This window comes from Orcinus orca, chromosome 14 (assembly GCF_937001465.1).
Source record: "Orcinus orca chromosome 14, mOrcOrc1.1, whole genome shotgun sequence".
Taxonomy (NCBI): Eukaryota; Metazoa; Chordata; class Mammalia; order Artiodactyla; family Delphinidae; genus Orcinus; species Orcinus orca.
The window spans coordinates 8,827,511-8,848,185 of record NC_064572.1 but is presented as its reverse complement, the minus strand read 5'-3'; the positions used below and the strand labels follow the sequence as shown (position 1 = coordinate 8,848,185).

At 45.2% G+C, this 20,675-nt stretch overlaps 1 protein-coding gene across 1 annotated transcript; it reads left to right on the top strand.

Moving 5' to 3' along the window:
* The first annotated feature begins 33 nt into the window (after positions 1-33).
* Positions 34-20,249, top strand: C14H1orf131 (chromosome 14 C1orf131 homolog). The gene is made up of 7 exons (XM_004281573.4): positions 34-255; positions 2,378-2,721; positions 16,942-16,998; positions 17,991-18,086; positions 18,209-18,295; positions 18,861-18,913; positions 19,948-20,249. Exons 1-7 carry the CDS (start codon positions 168-170, stop codon positions 20,084-20,086), a joined length of 864 nt encoding a protein of 287 aa, XP_004281621.1. The 5' UTR covers positions 34-167; the 3' UTR covers positions 20,087-20,249.
* The last annotated feature ends 426 nt before the right edge of the window (positions 20,250-20,675 follow it).

Below are 20,675 nucleotides of genomic sequence, written 5' to 3'. Positions count from 1 at the left end.
GCGGCCCCTCCGCAGGACCCCGGGCGTCGCCATCTTAACCAGGACGGAAGCCGCGCGGGGACCTGCAGCGCGCGCGTGCGCAGCATATCGGAACCCGGAAGCGGGCGCCGGACCCCCGGAGTCCCGCGCGCTCTGCGCTGTTCCGCTACGACCGGCCGGGCCCCACGATGGCGCAGGAGCCAGCGCTAGACGCCTGCGCTCCTCCCGGTTCTCAGGCCCTTCTGGACGTTCTGCTCCAGAACCTCTACGACTTTGGTGAGTACGGGCCTTCGGAGCCCACGTGGAGAGCGGACTCGAGCAGCCCGGAACTGGGCCGGACTCCGCGACTAAAGGTTCTTGAACGTCGAGCACCTCTCAGCTCGTCCGACCCGGTTCTGACAGTGGGTCCCCCACTCGCTTCTGTCGGAGATCACCCTCCCCCGCGACCGGAGTCTGTTGAGCGTTTTTTATGAATTAAACCTCCTAGCTCGTCCCTCGGTGGGGACCGGCTTGCGTGTCGGAAGCACCACGGCTTTCAGACTTAACCGGGGAGGTGTTCGCAGGACCTCGGGCTCTCGAAATAGACCCCTTTTCCCCGAATCGCTTTCCTCCGGGAAGCCCCCTTTCCCCACGCACCCCCCAGACCCGCCTGACCCTCGGGCATTGGTGCCACCTTGTCATGTGGGGATCTCATCCTTCAGTGTGTCCCCTGCCAAGGACTTCGGGGGGCGGTTTCACAGGAAGCTCTTCATGACCTGTCATCCCTAAGTTGGCTGACTTATGTTCTCCTTCCTTTATCTTGACTGGGGAAGAGGAAGATAAAAGAGCTTATCGTTAAAGATTGGCAACTCCTGGCACTTGGGTAGGGAGACCGTTACACACACTCTGAAGAATTTGCCCCAGGGAAGGTGACATCCTTTGTTCCTGCACCAAAGATAATCGTTAGGCATTAGTGCCTTTCAAGGCCAAACGTATTTCTTAAATTTGTAGCGTGATGTTGCTATTATATTTTGGAGCCATTGCTCAAAATTCTAAGCTCATTACACAGTAAAAATAATAGTTAAAATCGTATTGAGAACTTACCATACACTCCATGCTTTACAGATATATACTCGTTTAATTTTCACAACAATCCTATGAAATAGATGTTGTCATTAATACCATTATTACAAGACAGATCCCATTATTGTAGAAACAAGCACTAAAGGTTAAAAAACTTGAAGTTCACCCAGTTAGTAATTTTCAGAGCTTGGGTTCCAAGCCCTACACTCTCTGGCTCCAACCCCTGCACTTGTTATCGACTTGAACTGTGGACAGGGCATCTCTGTGCCCTTGGGAATGTCGGAAGACAGAGAAGACTTAGCCTCTGACCTTGAGAAGTCCTAGAGGAAAGGACTATTCTGCAAAATCCTAAATATAGGTCGTGTTAACACAACCTGGAAATTATGCTTGGAGCTCTGAAGGCATGGGCTGTATCTACTCATTTGTATATGCCTAATGCCAAAGGTTAGTCGACTCTTAATACATATTTACTGAATAAAAGACTGAGAAAATAGACAAACATAAATAGCTAATGTTTGGAGAGCTCTGTAATAGTCATACTGTCGGTGAGTCGTTAGGCCTAGAGTTCTTGTCAGAACCTTCAGGTGACTGGTCAGAGTTTGAGCAGCTGAAACAAAGGGGAGGTGTGGAGATTTAGTTGAAAGTAAAGGCATTCGAATTAAGCCAGTTGTCTTAGGTTCATCTTAATTCATAACCGTGAAAGGAAATAGGAAGACCGCGGTCCCCACCTGTAACCCTAGAAAGTGTTAAAAAGAAACACTGGGGCTTCCCTGTTGGCGCAGTGGTTGAGAGTCCGCCTGCCGACGCAGGGGACACGGGTTTGTGCCCCGGTTTGGGAAGATCCCACATGCCGCGGAGCGGCTGGGCCTGTGAGCCATGGCCGCTGAGCCTGTGTGTCCGGAGCCTGTGCTCCGCAACGGGAGAGGCCACAACAGTGAGAGGCCCGCGTACCGCAAAAAAAAAAAAAAAAAAAGAAACACTGGCTGCAGTTGGCAGATGTACTAACATTTTTATTACAAAGTGTGAGCCAACAGGGACTACCAGTTTCTGGGGTATTGTGATGATGACACGTACAGTCAGGACCAAGGTGAGGACTAAAGTAATTGTGCTAGTAAGAGTCAAAGACGTAAATATAGTTACCTGGAAAAAGCTGACTGTGCACTTTGGATTCTATAAATTGTGCAAATACGACCCTCTTGGAAGAAAAATAGTTTTTGTCTTTGTATTTCTGCATGTTTATAGCTGTGGCACATGTACACGTGCATTCGCGTGATTTGGTATTAGTGATAGCTAAAACACAAAATGTTTATTTTTCCTTTTGTGTTTGAACAAACAGGAGAGACGGAAGATGAAGCAGAGCAGAAAAGGATTAGAAAGAAAAGAGAGAAGAAAAGAGATATGGGGACCCCAGGGGCCTTGGTTGCAGAGCCAGATCTCCAACCTGGATCTCTTGTCAGAGGCCAGAGGAAGAGTGCTTCCAGCTTCTTCCAGGAACTCCAGGAAGAGCTGCAGGGTGTTCCCACCGTGACCCCTGGTGGTTTCCCTTCAGGACCTGTAGTCTCTAGTTCTGCAGTAGCCCCCTCTCCCCTGAGGAACGACAGGGAAGCAGTAGAAGTGGTGGAATTTCACAGCAGAAGTAGAAAAAGAAAACAGAAGCCCGATCAAGACGAGAACACAAAGGTAATGAACTGGCCTTCGTGGTGAAAACCCTGATGTTGTCCTGCCACTGTTCTAGGCCCTGGGAACAAAAGGCAAAAACTGCTTTCTCTCAAGGAACTTGCATTCTGATGGAAAGCAGTGGGACTGCTGAGCAGCAACCTCAGGCTGAACTTGTAAGTCTGACTCAGAATTCAGTCTCTGAGAGAGGCATGGGTGCTTATCCAAACTTTTTCACAAGTTTTTGTCCAATTCATTGCAATAATCCAGACGTCACGTATCTGTTGCTTTCCCCATGTCCTGTACACTTTTGTCTGTCATAAAAAGAAAGAGGATTGCCTTAGTTTCCTGGGGCTGCTGTACAGAAATGTATTCTTTCCAGTTCTGGAGGCCAGAAGTCCAAATCATGTTGTTGGCTGGGCCACGCTCCCTCTGCCGGGGGACGGTCCTTCCTTGCTTCTTCCAGCTTCTGGCGGCTGCAGAGCTCTGGGCTCTTCCTCTGTCTTCACATGGACTTCTTCCTGGTGTCTGAGTCTCAACTCTCCTGCCTTTCTCTTAGAAGGACACCCGTCATTGGATTTAGGGCCACCCTAAATCTAGGATGGATCTTATCGTGAGATCCTTAACTTAATTACACTCCAAAGATGCCTTTTCCAAATAAGGTCACATTTGCAGATTCCCGGGGATTAGTGCATGGACATTTCTTTTTGGAGACCACGATTCAACCCACTACAAAGACAGTTAGGCTTGCGTATTCTTGATGAACGTGTGAACACGTGCTAGTGACTGGTGTTTACCACATCTTTTCTAGAATTTAGTTAGTACTTTATGTCAAGCTCACCAGCATCTCTTCCTCAAAGATTATTAATGCATTCTGTAACCATATCTACCTTTATTTTAGGATTCTAGGTCAGCTTTCCAATTCTTATAGTATCCAAATACTGGGGCAACGGGAACTGTTACAGGCAGACCAAGAAATGGATTCCTTTGGCCCTTGCAGCCAGAGCCCCCAAGCCGGCCAGCCAGGGAGCTTCCAGAAAGACTGGTATTACCACAGAGTACCGCAGTGAGCCAGACATATTAGTATTTTCTCTGTGTGCCATGATGTGAAGAAGGTTGGAAAGCACTGTTGTGCAATACAATTATGTGTTTGGAGAATTTAACCGACATAAAGCATCTAGGCACCCTCCCTTGTTTCCTCAAAGGTCTCGGTCTTCACTTTCTGCTTAGACTCAACTCGTGTTCCTCTTTCTGGAATAGAGAGTTTTCTTTCTAATAGAAAGGACAAAAAAGTTGGCATTGAATGAGTCTGCATCTCCCTATCTCTTAATAATGGAACATGTGTAGCAGGCTGTTATTCTTCTTTCTGCTCCAAAGAATCCCTTTTCATTGTAGTTGGCTTTTCTCGGGAACCTCAACTCGTTTCACATTTTGGACTTCCTCAACTTGATGAAATTTTTAGCTTCCTTGGTGGTTCTCCCCTTTTCTTTCTTTCTTTCTTTTTTTTTTTTAATTGGAGTATGATTGCTTTACAATGTTGTGTTAGTTTCTGCTGCACAGCCAAGTGAATGAGCCATGCGCATACACACATCCCCTGCCTCTTGGACCTCCTCCCCCCAGCCATCCCACCACACTAGGCCATCACAGAGCACCAGTCTGAGCTCCCAGTGCCTTACAACAGGTTCCCACTAGCTAGCTATTTTACACATGGTAGTGTATTTATTGTCAAACCTAATCTCCCGATTCGTCCCACCATCTCTTTCCCCCCATATGTCCACATGTCCATTCTCTACGTCTCCCTTTCTATTCCTGCCCTGCAACTAGGCTCATCTGTACCATTTTTCTAGATTCCACATATATGCATTAATATACGGTATTTGTTTTTCTCTTTCTGACTTAACTTCACTCTGTATGACAGACACTAGGTCCATCCACATCTCTACAAATGACCCAATTTCATTTCTTTTATGGCTGAGTAATATTCCATTGTATACATGTACCACATCTTCTTTATCCATTCATCTGTTGATGGACACTTAGGTTGTTTCCATGTCCTGGCTGTTGTAAATAGTGCTGTAGTGAACATGGGGGTACATGTGTCTTTTTTTTTTTTTTTTTTTTTGCGGTACGTGGGCCTCTCACTGTTGTGGCCTCTCCCGTTGCGGAGCACAGGCTCCGGACGTGCAGGCTCATCGGCCATGGCTCACGGGCCCAGCCGCTCCGTGGCATGTGGGATCTTCCCGGACCGGGGCATGAACCCTTGTCCCCCACATCGGCAGGCGGACTCCCAACCACCGCTCCACCAGGGAAGTCCCTACATGTGTCTTTTTGAATTACGGTTTCTCAGTAGTGGGATTGCTAGGTCATATGCTAGTTCTATTTTTAGTTTCTTAAGGAACCTCCATACTGTTCTCCACAGTGGCTGTATCAATTTACATTCCCAACAGTGCAAGAGGGTTCCCCTTTCTCCACACCCTCTCCAGCATTTGTTGCTTGTATATTTTTTGATGATGGTCATTCTGACCGGTGTGAGGTGATACCTCATTGTAGTTTTGATTTGCATTTCTCTAATAATTAGGGATGTTGAGCATCTTTTCATGTGCCTCTTGACCATCTGTATGTCTTTTTTGCTGAAATGTCTATTTAGATCTTCCACCCATTTTTTGATTGGGTTCTTTGATATTGAGCTGCATGAGCTGTTTGTATATTTTGGAGATTAATCCTTTGTCTGTTGCTTGATTTGCAAATATTTTCTCCCATTCCGTGGGTTGTCTTTTCATCTTGTTTATGGTTTCCTTTGCTGTGCAAAAGCTTTTAAATTTAATTAGGTCCCATTTGCTTATTTTTGTTTCTATTTTCAGTACTCTAGGAGGTGGGTCATAAAAGATCTTGCTGTGATTTATGTCAAAGAGTGTTTTTCCTATGTTTTCCTCTAAGAGTTTCATAGTGTCCAGTCTTACATTTAGGTCTTTAATCCATTTTGAGTTTATTTTTGTGTATGGTGTTAGGGAGTGTTCTAATTTCATTCTTTTACATGTAGTTGTCCAGTTTTCCCAGCACCATTTATTGAAGAGGCTGTCTTGTCTCCATTGTATATTCCTTTGTCATAGATTAGGTGACCATAGGTGCGTGGGTTTATCTCTGGGCCTTCTGTCCTGTACCATTGATCTATATTTCTGTTTTTGTGCCAGTACCATACTGTCTTGATTACTGTAGCTTTGTAGTATAGTCTGAAGTTGGGGAGCTTGATTTCTCCAGCTCTGTTTTTCTTTCTCAACATTGCTTTGGCTGTTCGGGGTCTTTTGTGTTGCCACACAAATTGTATAATTTTTGTTCTGATTCTGTGAAAAATGCCATTGGTAATTTGATAGGGATTGCATTGAACCTGTAGACTGCTTTGGGTAGTATAGTCATTTTCACAGTCTCAATTCTTCCAATCCAGGGGCATGGTATATCTCTCCATCTATTTGTGTCATCTTTGATTTCTTTCATCATTGTTTTATAGTTTTCTGAGTACAGGTCTTTTGCCTCCTTAGGTAAGTTTATTCTTAGATATTTCATTCTTTTTGTTGTGATGATAAATGGGATTGTTTCCTTAATTTCTCTTTCTCATATTTCGTTGTTAGTGTATAGGAATGCAAGAGATTTCTGTACGTTAATTTTGTATCCTGCAACCTTACGAGATTCATTGATTGTTCTAGGAGTTTTTTGGTGGCATCTTTAGGATTCTCTATGTATAGTATCATGTCATCTGCAAACAGTGACAGTTTTACTTCTTCTTTTCCAATTTGTATTCTTTTTATTTCTTTTTCTTCTCTGATTGCCATGGCTAGGATTTCCAATACCATCTTGAATAATAGTGGCGAGAGTGGACATCCTTGTCTTGTTCCTGATCTTAGAGGAAATGCTTTCAGTTTTTCACCATTGAGAATGATGTTTGCTGTGGGTTTGTCGTATATGGCCTTTATTATGTTGAGGTAGGTTCCCTCTGTCCCCATTTTCTGGAGAGTTTTTTATCATAAATGGGTGTTGAATTTTTTCAAAAGCTTTTTTTGCATCTATGGAGATGATCATATGGTTTTTATTCTTCAGTTTGTTATATGCTGTATCACATTGATTGATTTGCGTATATTGAAGAATCCTTCCATCCCTGGGATAAATCCCACTTGATCATGGTGTATGATCCTTTTAATGTGTCGTTGGATTCTGTTTGCTAGTACTTTGTTGAGGAATTCTTGCATCTATGTTCATCAGTGATATTGGTCTGTAATTTTCTTTTTTGTGATATCTTTGCCTGGTTTTGGTATCAGGGTGATGGTGGCCTTGTAGAACGAGTTTGGGAATGTTCCTCCCTCTGCAGTTTTTTGGAAGAGATTGAGAAGCATAGGTGTTAACTCTTCTCTAAATGTTTGATAGAATTCACCTGTGAAACCATCTGGTCCTGACTTTTGTTTGTTGGAAGATTTTTAATTACAGTTTCAATTTCATTACCTGTTCATTGGTCTGTTTATATTTTCTAATTCTTCCTGGTTCAGTTTTGGAAAGTTGTACCTTCCAAGAATTTGTCCATTTCTTCCAGGTTGTCCATTTTATTGGCATAGAGTTGCTTGTACTAGTCTCTTATGATCCTTTGTAGTTCTGCGGTGTCAGTTGTAATCTCTCCTTTCTCATTTCTAATTTTATTGATGTGAGTCCTCTCCCTTTTTTTCTTGATGAGTCTGGCTGAAGGTTTATCAATTTTGTTTATCTTCTCAAAGAACCAACTTTTAGTTTCATTGATTTTTGCTGTTGTTTTCTTCGTTTCTATTTCATTTATTTCTGCTCTGATCTTTATGATTTCTTTCCTTCTACTAACTTTGGGTTTTCTTTGTTCTTCTTTTTCTAGTTGCTTTAGATGTAAGGTTAGATTGTTTATTTGAGATTTTTCTTGTTTCCTGAGGTGAGCTTGAATTGCTATAAGCTTCCCTCTTAGAACTGCTTTTGCTGCCTCCCATAGATTTTGGATCATCGTGTGTTCATTGTCATTTGTTTCTAGGTATTTTTTAATTTCTCCTTTGATTTCTTCTGTGATCTCTTGGTTATTTAGCAGCGGAATGTTTAGCTTCCATGTGTTTGTGTTTTTTACAGTTTTTTTTCTGTAACTGATTTCTGATCTCGTAGAATTCGTCGGAAAAGATGGTTGATACGATTTCAGTTTTCTTAAATTTTCCAAGGTTTGATTTGTGACCCAAGGTGTGATATATTCTAGAGAACGTTCGGTGTGCACTTGAGAAGAAAGTGTATTCTTCCGCTTTTGGGTGGAATATCCTATTATAAGTATCAATTAAGTCTGTCTGGTCTCTTGTGTCATTTAAAGCTTATGTTTCCTTGTTTATTTTCTGTCTGGATGATCTGTCTATTGGTGTAAGTGGGGTGTTAAAGTCTCCCCACTATTACTTTGTTATGGTTGATTTCCCCTATTATGGCTGTTAGCATTTGCCTTATGTATTGAAGTGCTCCTATGTTCAGTGCATAAATATATATAATTGTTTTCTTCTTGCATTGATCCCTTGATCATTATGTAGTGTCCTTCTTTATCTCTTGTAACAGTCTTTATTTTAAAGTCTATTTTGTCTGACATGAGTATTGCTACTCCAGCTTTCTTGTGATTTCCATTTGCATGGAATATCTTTTTCCATCCTCTCACTTTCAGTCTGTATGTGTCTCTAAGTCTGAAGTGGGTTTCTTGTAGACAGCATATATGTGGGTCTTGTTTTTGTATCCGTTCAGCCAGTCTGTGTCTTTTGGTTGGAGCATTTAATCCATTTACATTCAAGGTGATTATCGATATGTATGTTCCTATTACCATTTTCTTAATTGATTTGGGTTTGTTTTTGTGGGTCTTTTTCTCCTCTTGTGTTTCCTGCTTAGAGAAGTCCCTTTAGCATTTGTTGTTAAGCCGGTTTGGTGTTGAATTCTCATAGCTTTTGCTCGTTTGTAAAGCTTTTGAGTTCTTCTCTGTGAAATCTGAATGAGATCCTTGCTAGGTAGAGTAGTCTTGGTTGTAGGTTTTTCCCTTTCATCACTGTAAATATATCCTGCCACTCCCTTCTGGCTTGCAGAGTTTCTGCTGTGAAATCAGCTGATAACCTTATGGGGATTCCCTTGTATGTTATTTGTTGCTTTTCGTTGCTGCTGTAATATTTTTTCTTTGAATTTAATTTTTGTTTGTGTGCTTAATATGTGTGTTTCTCCTAGGGTTTATCCTGTATGCAACCCTCCGTGTTTCCTGGACTTGGGTGACTATTTCGTTTCCCATGTTAGGGAAGTTTTTGACTATAATCTCTTCAGATATTTTCTCAGACCCTTTCTCTTTCTCTTCTTCTTCTGGGACCCCTGTAATTCGATTTTTGGTGCATTTAATGTTGTCCACAGGTCTCTGAGACTGTCCTCAGTTCTTTTCATTCTTTTTTCTTTCTTCTGCTCCCTGGCAGTTATTTCCACCATTTCATCTTGCAGGTCACTTATCTGTTCTTCTGCCTCAGTTATTCTGCTACTGATTCCTTCTAGAGTATTTTAAATTTCAGTTATTTTGCTGTTCATCACTGTTTGTTTGCTCTTTAGTTCTTCTGGGTCCTTGTTAAAAGTTTCTTGTATTTTCTCCATTCTGTTTCTGAGATTTTGGATCATCTTTACTATCATTACTCTGTATTCTTTTTCAGATAGGTAGCCTATTTCCTCTTCATTTATTTGGTCTTCTAGGTTCTTACCTTGCGCCTTCACCTGTAACATAGTTTTTGTTGTCTCATTTTTATTTATGGGTGGGGCTGTGTTCCTGTCTTACTGGTTGTTTCGCCTGAGGCGTCCAGCCCTGGAGTTTGCATGTAGTTGGGTAGAGCTGGGTCTTGGTGCCGAGATGAGGACCTCCCGTCTCCGGGAGGCTTCACTCCAATTAATATTCCCTGGGGTCTGAGGTTCTCTGTTAGTCCAGCGGTTTGGACTCGGCCCTCCCACCACAGGAACTCAGGCCTGACCCCCAGCCTGGGAACCAAGATCCTGCAAGCAGTGTGGCACGGCAAAAGAAAAGAAAAAAAAAGGAGTGGTACAATAACAAAGCATAAAAAATAAAATAAAATTAGAAAGATAAAAAATACATTAGGAAAAATAAAAATAGAATTGAAACAGCTACAACAAGGTAAAACAGAACCACAAGAGAAAAAAGAAAAAACAAAGAGGAAAAACAGGCCGGGAAGGGCCTTGGCTATGGGGGGGGGGGGCGGGCAGAGCTTAGCGGGGGAGGGGTGGTGGGAGGTGGACCTTAGGTGGGGGAGGGGTTTAGGGTGGGCCGGGGCCTCAGGCTTCGCTCCTGAACTCTGCTGGGGGAGAGGCAGCGTGGCCCTAGGGGGCCTCCGGAGTGTGCAGTTCCGGGGTTTGGAGGTCGGGCCCTCGGTGAGGGTGTGTGGGTGGCGCTTAGGCTCAGCATAGCTGGAGGGCGTCTTGGAGTGGGTGTAGAGGTGGGGCCCCGGGTGGGGGGCAGGGGCGGGGCTTGGGCTCTGTGCTGCCGAGGGAGCCTCAGAGGCCGGGGGATTAGGCCCCGGAGCCCAACAGGCTCCTTGGCGCCCGAGTGGGCAGGGAGAGCACTGGCCGCGCTCCCTTCTGTTCTTCCACTCCCCTGAGGGTCTCCCCTGTCGGTGCTGAACCCCTAACCGTGGGTGGGCTCCGCGGAGGTGGGGAGGGGAGAAGGTATGAGAACTCCTTCCCTCCTCCAGCTGCCCCTCAGGGGTGCCGGTCCTGGAGGTCCGCCCTTTACTTCTGCTCCCCCTTCCCCCCCCAACTCCCTCAGGACCCGCGCGGCTGGAGGGGGCCTCGGTGGGCAGAGGATCAGGCCCGGTATCTCAGCTGGCTCCCCGGGGCCCAAGTGGGCAGGGGAAACCTGGCCACGCTCCCTTTTGATCCTCTGCCCACCCAACCGTCCCTCCCCTTTCCCCTCCGGGCGTGGGATCCCTTCCCCTCCCCCAGCCGCCCCTCGAGTCCAGTCCCGCCTCCACTTCTCCTCCCACTTCCCTTCCCCGCATGCCCCACGTTCTGCCCGGTCGCTGGGAGTTCCTCCTGTCCCCTTAGGTGTCCTTGGTCCCCCACCGGTGCCTGGTAGGTGCCCTAGTTGTGCGGAGACACAAACCCCGTGTCCTCCTAGTACGCCATCTTGACCCTTTTCTCCTTTTTAAAGTTTATCTTCTGAAAATGTGAATGTGTCTGGCTAAGGAGACAGTATATGTGAACACAGTAAAAACACATACGCCCATAAAAAGACTTTAGAATGTTGACATTGCAACATATAAATAACTGCAAATTAATATAGAGCTAGTTGTTATGGCATATCCTGGGTATAGGGCCTGCCAGGCAAAGGATAGACCATTGGAGTAATTAAGACACATAGTGCTCTGCTAAGAGTTTGTGCAACATGGGAACAGGTACATGTGGCCCCTGCTCTCTGAAGACTTACAAGTCACCGTAGGACAGTGCAGACATGGGGTCCGCAAAAATACGTGATCAAATAATGATAGCCTCCATCTTTGAAGTTTTCTTTTTATTTCTGTTTTCCTTTTATTTCTCCATTTATGTGGCTCCCCCCAGTAGTCGGGTCTCCGTGTGAGTTCCTGTTGCCCTCTGTTGTCTGAAGTATTCTCGAGAACACAAGAGGTACTGGCAAGTAAATGACCTTCTTTTCCCAGAATTTAGGCTTGTGCAATAAACAATGATTAAACTACATAGTGTATTGAAACAGATTTTCGTAGGTGTGATATGACGATTTATAATAAGAAATATTAAATATTTGTCCCTGTTTCTGGCACAGAGCTCCTAAAACCCTTGGAATTTCTTAAGAGATGAGAACAGTAAAGGTGTCTTTTGTTGTGTTAGTGAAATGACTTGGAAAGCGTCCTTGAATGGGGACTGGTTGCCAGGAGAACCAACCTTGTGATTAGAGAACCTATGCCCTGACTTCTGGGGAGGGCAAAGGGGCTAGTTGCCAGTGGCCAATGATTTACTCAATTATGCCTATGTGATGAAACCTCTGAGACTCCAGAAGGACGGGGTTCGGTTTGGAGAGCTTCCAGGTTGGGAGAGTGGAAGCTGGAGAGGGTGTGGAAGTTCCTCGCCCTTCCCACGAGCCTTGCCCTCTGCATCTCCTCCATCTGGTTGTCCCTGAGTTATGTCCTTTTAGAATAAGCTGGTGATCTAGGAGGTAAATGGGTTTCTTGAGTTCTGTGATCCACTCTAGCAAATTAGTTGAACCCAAGGAGGGGGTCATGAGAACTTCCAGTCTGTAGGTGGTCTGTTAGAAGTACTACAGGTAACAACCTGGGCTTGCATTTGGCCTCTGAAGTGGGGACGGTATCGTAGGACTGAGCCCCTTCACCTGCGGAACCTGTGCCATCTCTGGTAGATAGTGTCAGAGTAGCACTGAACTGTAGGACACCTGACTGTGTGGGACCGTTGCTCCCATGTGTGGGAAACCCTTCCCCCTGCATCGGAGTTGTTGACCAGAACCCCTTTTAATGGACTTATCTGGGAACTTGGTCACCATTTGTTTAATATTTTACCCATTCCAGATAGCTGACCTACAAGGGAACTTCCTGATCATGTCCCATTTGTAAAGCTCTATAGATGTAGTCTGCCCAGAAATCTTATTCATTCATTTATTCCACAAATAATTGGGTGCTTACTCTTTGCCAGGCCCAGGAGATCCCACAGTAAACAAGGTACAGCCTTCTTCTCTCATGGAGTGTATGGTTTACTGGTGGGTTGGGCAAACCCTGGATAAATTAATATCAATAATATACTTTAAAAGAGCTATAAACCCTCTGAAGGAAAGATACAGGGTCCTGAGAGTAACAGGCAGAACTTCCTTTAGAGCCAGTGGTCAGAGGTGTCCGAGGAGGTGACTTGAGGCTGACGCTCTGTTGCAGGGTGCTGGGGAAGGAGGGAGCAGAGTAATGCAGGGGAGGGAAGCTGCCTTGCAAATGCCCTGAGCTGTAGAGAGGCCTGCGGGGTTCCAGGAGCCAGAAGACAAGGGGGAGGGGGACGGAGGGGGGAAGGTGTGGGCTGTTGGAGAGACAGGCTGAGGCCAGCCCGCACCAAGCCTCGGAGACATGGGGCCTTTGGAGTTAGTTTAAAGCACATGGAAAGCCACCAAAGAATTTAAGCAAGGGCATGAAGTGATCTGATTTATATTTTAAAAAGATGGCTCTGGCCCCTGCGTGGTAAATGGATCATAGGTGAGCAGTAGCCAGAGGCATGAGGGGACCGAGTGAGGATTACTGCAGGGGTCCAGGTTCAAAACGGGGTGGCCTGGACTTGTGATTTGAGGATTGAGTGGATGAACTCACTCTTGAATGAGTGCAAGGCTGCCTATAAGGAAGAAAATTCCTGTGCTCTTAAGAAATGAAAGGGTCAAGTGTAGCTTAAAATGATCCAAGTATTGTCTGGCCTTCAGAGGTGTGTCTGATCAATGTGATTTTTCCACCCCTAACACTGGTCCATCTCATGAACCTTATGGCCTCCACAGAAAAGAGACAAGAAAGATATAGTAGAAATAATAGAACAGTGTACTGTAGGTCAGAAGGGACGCCTGGATCCTGTGGCCTGGACTGAGGTACACATACACTACTTCTGAACATGTAAGGAATTGCTGAGTAAAGATTTACCAGTATTTCCTGAGTGCTTACTGTGTACTAACCGTGATTATTTACATTCATTAACTAGTTCAGTATCTCATTAGGTCTTCACAGCGTGACCTGTCTTCATTTCGCAGAAGAGGTTGACGCCTAGAGAGGTTGAGCTCTTTGCCTGCATTTAAGCAAGTACCCCACCATCCCATATCTGCAGTTCCAAAACCCCAGAGCTTTGGAAAGCACAAGCTAGGCTGTTTTTTTAAGTTTGGCGCAAATTTATTTGGCAGTAAAACCCGACCTGAACTGAAGTGAGGCGTAAGAGTTATTTCTGTTGGTTCCATTGGGCGTGAATGTTCATAGGCATTGCTGCAGAAACGTGAATGTGCTTAATTACGGGTTGCTGTCTTGGACAGTATTCAGTATATTCACAGCATCACCATCTGAATTGTCTCAGGGTTCCAGATGAAGGATTGTGGATGTGAAATAAGTGCTAGAGCTCAGGTTCAGACCCCAGACTTTCTGGCTTAAAAGCTGTGTGCCCAACTACTACACAGGCGAGAGGGAATGTAGGTCAGTTAGGCTGTTTGTCTCTTGAGGAACACAAGTGTACTGCACCAGAAGCTTCACTAGACATAAAGACATTCTGTCAAGTTATTGCTCCAGGTTCTTGTTTTTAATGTTTATTTTATTTTTTATTATTTATTTATTTATTTTTGGCCACGCCCCATGGCACATGGGATCTTAGTTCCCCGACCAGGGATCCAGCCTGTGCCCTCTGCGTTGGAAGCATGGAGTGTTAACCACTGGACTGTCAGGGAAGTCCCTGCCCCGGGTTCTTACTGCCCTCATAATCTCTGCCGTACCCCAGGGCTGCCCTGAAGTCCATCACCCTTTAGCTGTACCATGTCCCCTACTGTTTAGTATATCGAGTGTCAGATAAGTATTAAGAAGAAAGTAATCTAATTGAAATAATTTACGCTCAAGAAGATATGAAAAAATTTCTCAATATTCCCAGAACTGCTGGCATAATTAAAAAGAGTGTTTATTTACCCAACTCTTCTCTAATTGGACAAAGTTTGGACAGGGTAACTAATAGAAGAAAAATCTTACAGTGCAGGAGAAAATACTTTTGGTCAGCAAGTCAGCCGATGAGAAAGTTCACTGAGTCTGGTACTCAGTCTGGGTCTGCTTCTTATAGCTTGCTTTCTTCTTCACTACCTAACAGACAAGTTCTCACAATCTCCAAACGTTTCTCTCTCTCGTGTATGGGACAGTGAGGCTTTATCAGTCAAGATGGGTGAGACAGTGGTTCCATAACAAGTAGTCCCTACATCTCAGTGGTTTAAAGGCAAAAGTTCATCTTGTTCTCATGTTACGTGTTCATCAGGATTGTCAGGGCAGACGGCTATGATCCATGCCGTCCTGTTCTAGGGACCCAGGGTGATAGGGGCTCCACCATTTGGTGGAGAAGGGGAGTTGATGAAGCCTTTTTTTTTTAATTTATTTTTTATTTTTTGGCTGTGCTGGGTCTTTGTTGATGCGCACGGGCTTTCTCTAGTTGTGGCGAGCGGGGGCTACTCTTTATTGCAGTGTGTGGGCTTCTCAGTGCAGTGGTTTCTCTTGTTGTGGAGCACGGGCTCTAGGGCATGTGGGCTTCAGTAGTTGTGGCTCACGGGCTCAGTAGTTGTGGCTCACGGGCTTAGTTGCTCCGCAGCATGTGGGATCTTCCCAGACCAGGGCTCGAACCTGTGTCCCCTGCACTGGCAGGCGGATTCTTAACCACTGCACCACGAGGGAAGTCCCGATGAAGGCTCTTAGAGGTTTCATGTGGAAGGGGCATGCTTCCGTCTGCTCACACTTTGGCCAAAACAAGTCATGTAGCCGTGCCTAACTTCAGGTAGGCAGCAAAGCCCAGTTCTCCTGTGAGCCTAGAAGTGGAGGAGGACCCAGTATTACCTGTAGGCACTAGTGCCCCCTACCACAGTAAGGGTAGGGGAAAGAAGACAGGGGAGACCACTGATTATTTCTAAATGCAGGTGCTGCATTGTGAATACTGTACTAAAGTGGTTTTAAAGCTAAAAGTAGAAATTAAAGTTAAGGTAGTGGTGGGGATCATGCTAATAGACTCAGCATCATGATAATTATCCAAGAATTTTTTTCTGTAAAGAAGGATCTGTTACCGAACCAGGTCCATTTGCCCGACATGCAGCAAGCCAGATGCCTAGATGCCGAGGTTTACAGTTTATTCAAGAGGCAGCCAAGTGAGGAGATGGGAGAACAAGTCTGAGATCCGCCTCCCAACAGCGAGGGGGCTGGGGTCTTTATGGGATAAGCATGGTGGTCTTAGGAGTGGGGAAGGGTGATCGGAGGAAGGGGAAAAGGTGAGGTAATCGGTGTTCTGTGCAGGCGTATCTGGGTCACAGGCGTCTGTGTTCAGAATGGAGGTGCTCAGCGTGATCGGAGCTTTCTGGCCCCTGACCTCAAAAGGCTCTTCCTCGGACACCTGTGCAGGCCCATTTTAGGGCTGATGACCCGGCCAGCCTTAGCCAGCTCGCACGGGGCAGGAGCTGACTCCAAATTCCTGCAAAACAACTAGGCTACGAGAAGCTGGGTAGGTATGCAGTTAAAGAGAGGGGAAAGGAAAGAACAAAATAACTAAAGCGAGCTTAACCAGTGAAGGCAGGTTACAAGCAGAAGGGTTTTAACAAGCCATTCCCCTGTCCGTTGCTCTCCGCACAGACCCTGCCCCTCCGAGCCAGAGGCCAGGACTGCTTTTCTAGATGCTGCACGGCTGGGATGGCCTGAGGTTGAGTAGAGACCGCTGTCCTTGGCCAGATTTGACAATAGTTTCCTTGAAGTCTCAAACTTCTGGTCAATTCTATGGATTGGTAACCACAGCCAGGGGATATATTGATGCAAAGAGTCACATATTTTGATGGCATTTCCAGTATCATTATTTTCTGTGGGGAATTATAAACCCAGTCTCCATCATTTCTAGAAATCTGATGTTCCTGAAAGAAATTTTCAACCCAAGAGTTTAAGAGAGTTAGCCATTATTCCAGTGGCTGGATAGGAGGGAAGAAAAGAGGGAATTCTTTCTCCCTCCCTCCCTCCCTTCCTTCCCCTCCCAGCTTGTGGGATCTTAGTTCCCCGACCAGGGATTGAACCCCGGGCCATGGCAGAGAAAGCGCTAAGTCCTAACCACTGGACCGCGAGGGAATTCCTGCTAATTATTTAAATATGACCTTTTTACCCTCTAAAATTCTGCTCAGTTATCCTTTTCTAAACCCCCCACCATACAGAGTTTCCCACATTTGGTGTGTGAGATACAGACATTGGTCTCTCTCTTACTCTCTTTTCTTTTTTAGTTTCTCGTCAGTCTTTTCTTAAACTTTGAAACCTTAAATTTATTTTCTCCATTTGTCTTCCATTAGCTGTTAATTAGGCTTCTGTGCAACAAGCATGTATTATTGTTTGTTATTTAGGCATCTGGGCCAGTTTCAAGGCTTTTAAAACATGAGTATGCTCTTGGCATGATGGATGCTATAAGGAACAGATGACCTTAATAAGAATGTTTTCTTTTCCTTTTCAGACCAAAACTAGTATCCTCGAGAAAGATGTGGATGTACAAGAATTTAACTTAGAAAAGGTACGTGCTTTGAAATTCTTAATTTTTTCAGCTTTGTAACAAAAATGCATATGTTTACATGTTGTCCAATGGTTGGGGAAATGGTGAAGCACATCACACTACATTTACTTGATTCAACATTGTGCAGTCGTTTAAAACATGTCAGCTTTGTGACTACAGTGTCAATGATACAATGGTAAGTAGGAAAAGCAAGGATGTGTGTGTTCTATGGTTGTGACTAGGTTTTAAAAATGTGTGAGAGAGACTTCCCTGGTGGTCCAGTGGTTAAGACTCCACCCTCCCAATGCAGGGGGCCCGGGTTCGATCCCTGGTCGGGGAACTAGATCCCACATGCATTTCACAACTAAGAGTCCATGTGCTGCAATGAAGGTCCCACGTGCTGCAATGAAGGTCCCACGTGCCGCAACTAAGACCTGGCGCAGCCAAAATAATACATAAATAAATAAATAATAATAATAAAAATTTAAAAATAATGTGTGAGAAAAAAGACAGGAAGTAATCCAGCTGCCAGGAGTGGGTATTGGTGACATTTTCTCTTCTACAATATGTTTTTAAAGAAAGAACATGGACCTGTGTTTGAAGCTGCTGTGATAAAGGGTTTCCACGTGTGAGTAGATGTATTTGGGAAGGTACTTTTAGTTGTTGCCTTTATGGGTAGTAGCTTGTTTTAGGGCACATCCTAAAGTACAGCAGAGCTCTGCGGGTCACCCTCGTTTTGTCACTAATTTGTGTGGAGATAAGTCTTTGCTTCGACTGCCTGCATTCAGTGTGGGAGAATGGCGTGGGGAGGTTATGGACCTTTGTGAGAGACTCCACAAAGCTGCTTAAACCACACCGTGACAGCACTCTTGCGAGGTGTAGCCCCTGCAGGTCCTCCATAAAAGTGCTGGGCATGTAGCCCATCGTGTCTGGCAGGCAGCGCTCCTAGGGCTGTGTTTCCTCTGTGGAGTTTCTGGAAGGCACTTGGGCCTGACTGTGCTTTGTGTCTGCAGGCTCGTTTGGAAGTGCACCGGTTTGGGATCACAGGTTATGGAAAAGGAAAGGAGAGAGTCCTGGAGCAGGGACGCGCCATTATGCTGGGCGCTAAGGTATGGGCTGCTTCTGCCTCCCACCCGCAGACGGGGTGCAGCAAAGGGGGGCGCCCCGGGCAGGGCAGGGCGGGGGCAAAGGCCAAGTCAGAAATGATGCTTGGTGTCCTTTCTCATTTCAGCCTCCCAAAAATAGTTATGTGAATTACAAGGTTTTGCAGGAACAAATCAAAGAAAAAAAGTCTGCAAAGGAAAAAGTAAAGAGAACGGTAGGTGTGATAGCCTTTTCTTAAACTAGAACAGAAAGGTGGTTGCAATTTGCTGGACCCCGCTGCTTGGAAAGCAGTCTAGACAGCAACAAATCTAGAGTTAGATGACTGTTCTTACCCTCTCTTCAAGTCAGCTACATTTTGTGATACCAGCCACATAATCTGACTTATTTACCTGAAAGGTTTGCTTTGAAATAGCAAACTCCTGTTCAGGTACTGGGAGCTACTTTGACCTTTTCCCTATATGCAGTCTTTTTTTTTTTTTTTTTTGCCTTTTACATTGTATAGAACACACGGGCTTCTGAAAAACCACAAGGGGAGTAGATGTTACGCTCCCTCCCTTTCGCCTAAAATGGAAGATTTGACATTTCTCCTGTCTGTTTTCTCTGAATGGCCTTTCACAGTCTTGAAAGGGTTTTAGGATGAAACTTTGTATAATTAACATGCCTACTTGAAAAAAATATTAAAAATAAGTGATATCTCTGTGGCTTTTGGTCACAGACCTCTCGCCTTTTTTTTGAATCTCCATTACTGATACATATGTTTTCTTTAATTGCGAAATCAGGCCCAGGACACAGATATTTTCAAGAAAAAGAAGAGGAAAGGACAGGAAGACAGGTGAGTGATACCATCAGGTACTCGGGTGGAATGATTTGGATAAATCCATTGGTTAGTTCTGAACATGATACTTTGAATTGATGTGGTGTTTCTAGCCTGATACAGTGGTGCACTGTCTCTCCTGATCCTAAGTCAGCCCTTGAGGGGGGAGACAGGATTCAGTAAATTGTCCAAGATCAGACAACTCCCTCAGGATTGAACTAGGAACCTTCTCCAGTCTCCCATTTTCAAAGACCAGACATGTGCAGTGACTAGTGGAAAAGCTGAGGCTGACGTTTTCAACAAGACCTCTGTCCCCTCCTAAGAGAGCCTGTGCTGCCTGCACTTGCATGACCACATGAGGCAGAGCACCGTGGTTTGAGTAATGGAGCGTTGATTTTGTGCCTTTCTGCTTGCTTCTTAGCTTTTGCTCAAGTACCTTTTTCTCTCTCCTCAAATTACTGTTTCAAAATCTACTTTTGTCTTGAGCTTTTTCTTGGACCCCTAGCGAGCTTGCACATGCTGGAAGGTGGTCATCTCTTCCGGTTGTGTGGTCTGTCAAGGGCCCACTGTGCGCCGGCACATAGGTGTCTAGGTGTTGGGCGCACAGCCATGATCACACTGAGAGTCCCCGCCCTGGAGGAGCTTATATTTTAGGGAGGGAAACACAGCAAAACATCTAAACAGATAAGTAAGGGCATGTCAGGTCCTGGCAGGTTTTGTGAGGAGGTTGAAATAGTGCATCGTGAGAGAACGTCACTGAGGGTGGGCTGGTGTGTCGTTCTAAGGAGGCCGCATCTGAGTCGAGAACTGAGTGGGGAAGATCCAGAAAGATCTGGTAGCTGAATATTCAACGTGGAAGAAACCAGTGCAAAGGCCCTAGGGCAGGAGGCAGTTGGCATGTTCAGGGACGCAGGAAGCTAGTGGTGCTGCAGTGGGGCGGGGGGGCCTTGCATGGGAGGGGCCAGGAGGTTGCAGGGCCAGACCTCGGTGGCCTGGTTGGTGGTGCTGAAATCCTTTTGTATAAGCTTAACTTCCTCTCACTTTAAATGTAGGAAATCCAAAAAGAAGAAATCGGCTCCCAGTATTTTGTCAAGTGGACGGATTGGACAGGTTGGAAAATTCAAAGATGGGACACTGATTCTGAGCCAAGTTGATATCAAAAAAATAAATTCTTCCAGAGTGGCTAAATGAAGTACTTTATAAAATAAAGAGAGAAATGGGAAAGTGCCAGTGTACTGAAACTGGACCCCTACACGACTTCCAGATTATTCTTATTTATTTCATATTTCATAGACTGCTCTTTTATTTTAGGGAACAGAATCAAATTGAAATAATAAAATTTCTATCTGCTGAAGTGTCTGATTTTTTTTTTTTTTTTTTTGGTGATAACCATGTTGGGCCACAACTGTCATGTGAATCTGAAGTAAAACTGAAACCGTGTAACTCAGACTGGGACTTGAACCCAGAGGCTTCCAGCTGAGGTCACACACCTGGTCTCAGGACTTCATGAAGCTCAGGGTGTTGATGTCTCATCGCAGAAAGAATTCAGCGAGAGACAAAGTGATAGATGGGGAAGAAGTGGATTTATTTAGAGACACACACTCCACAGACAGCGTGGGCCATCTCAGAAGGCGAGAGTGGCACCAGGGTCTGCGGTTGTCCGTTTTTATAGGGGTGGGTGATTTCACAGGCTAATGAGTGGTAGGAGTATTCCAGCTGTTTGGGAGAAGGGGCGGGGATTTCCAGGAACTGGGCTGCCGCCCTCTTTTTGACCCTTGTG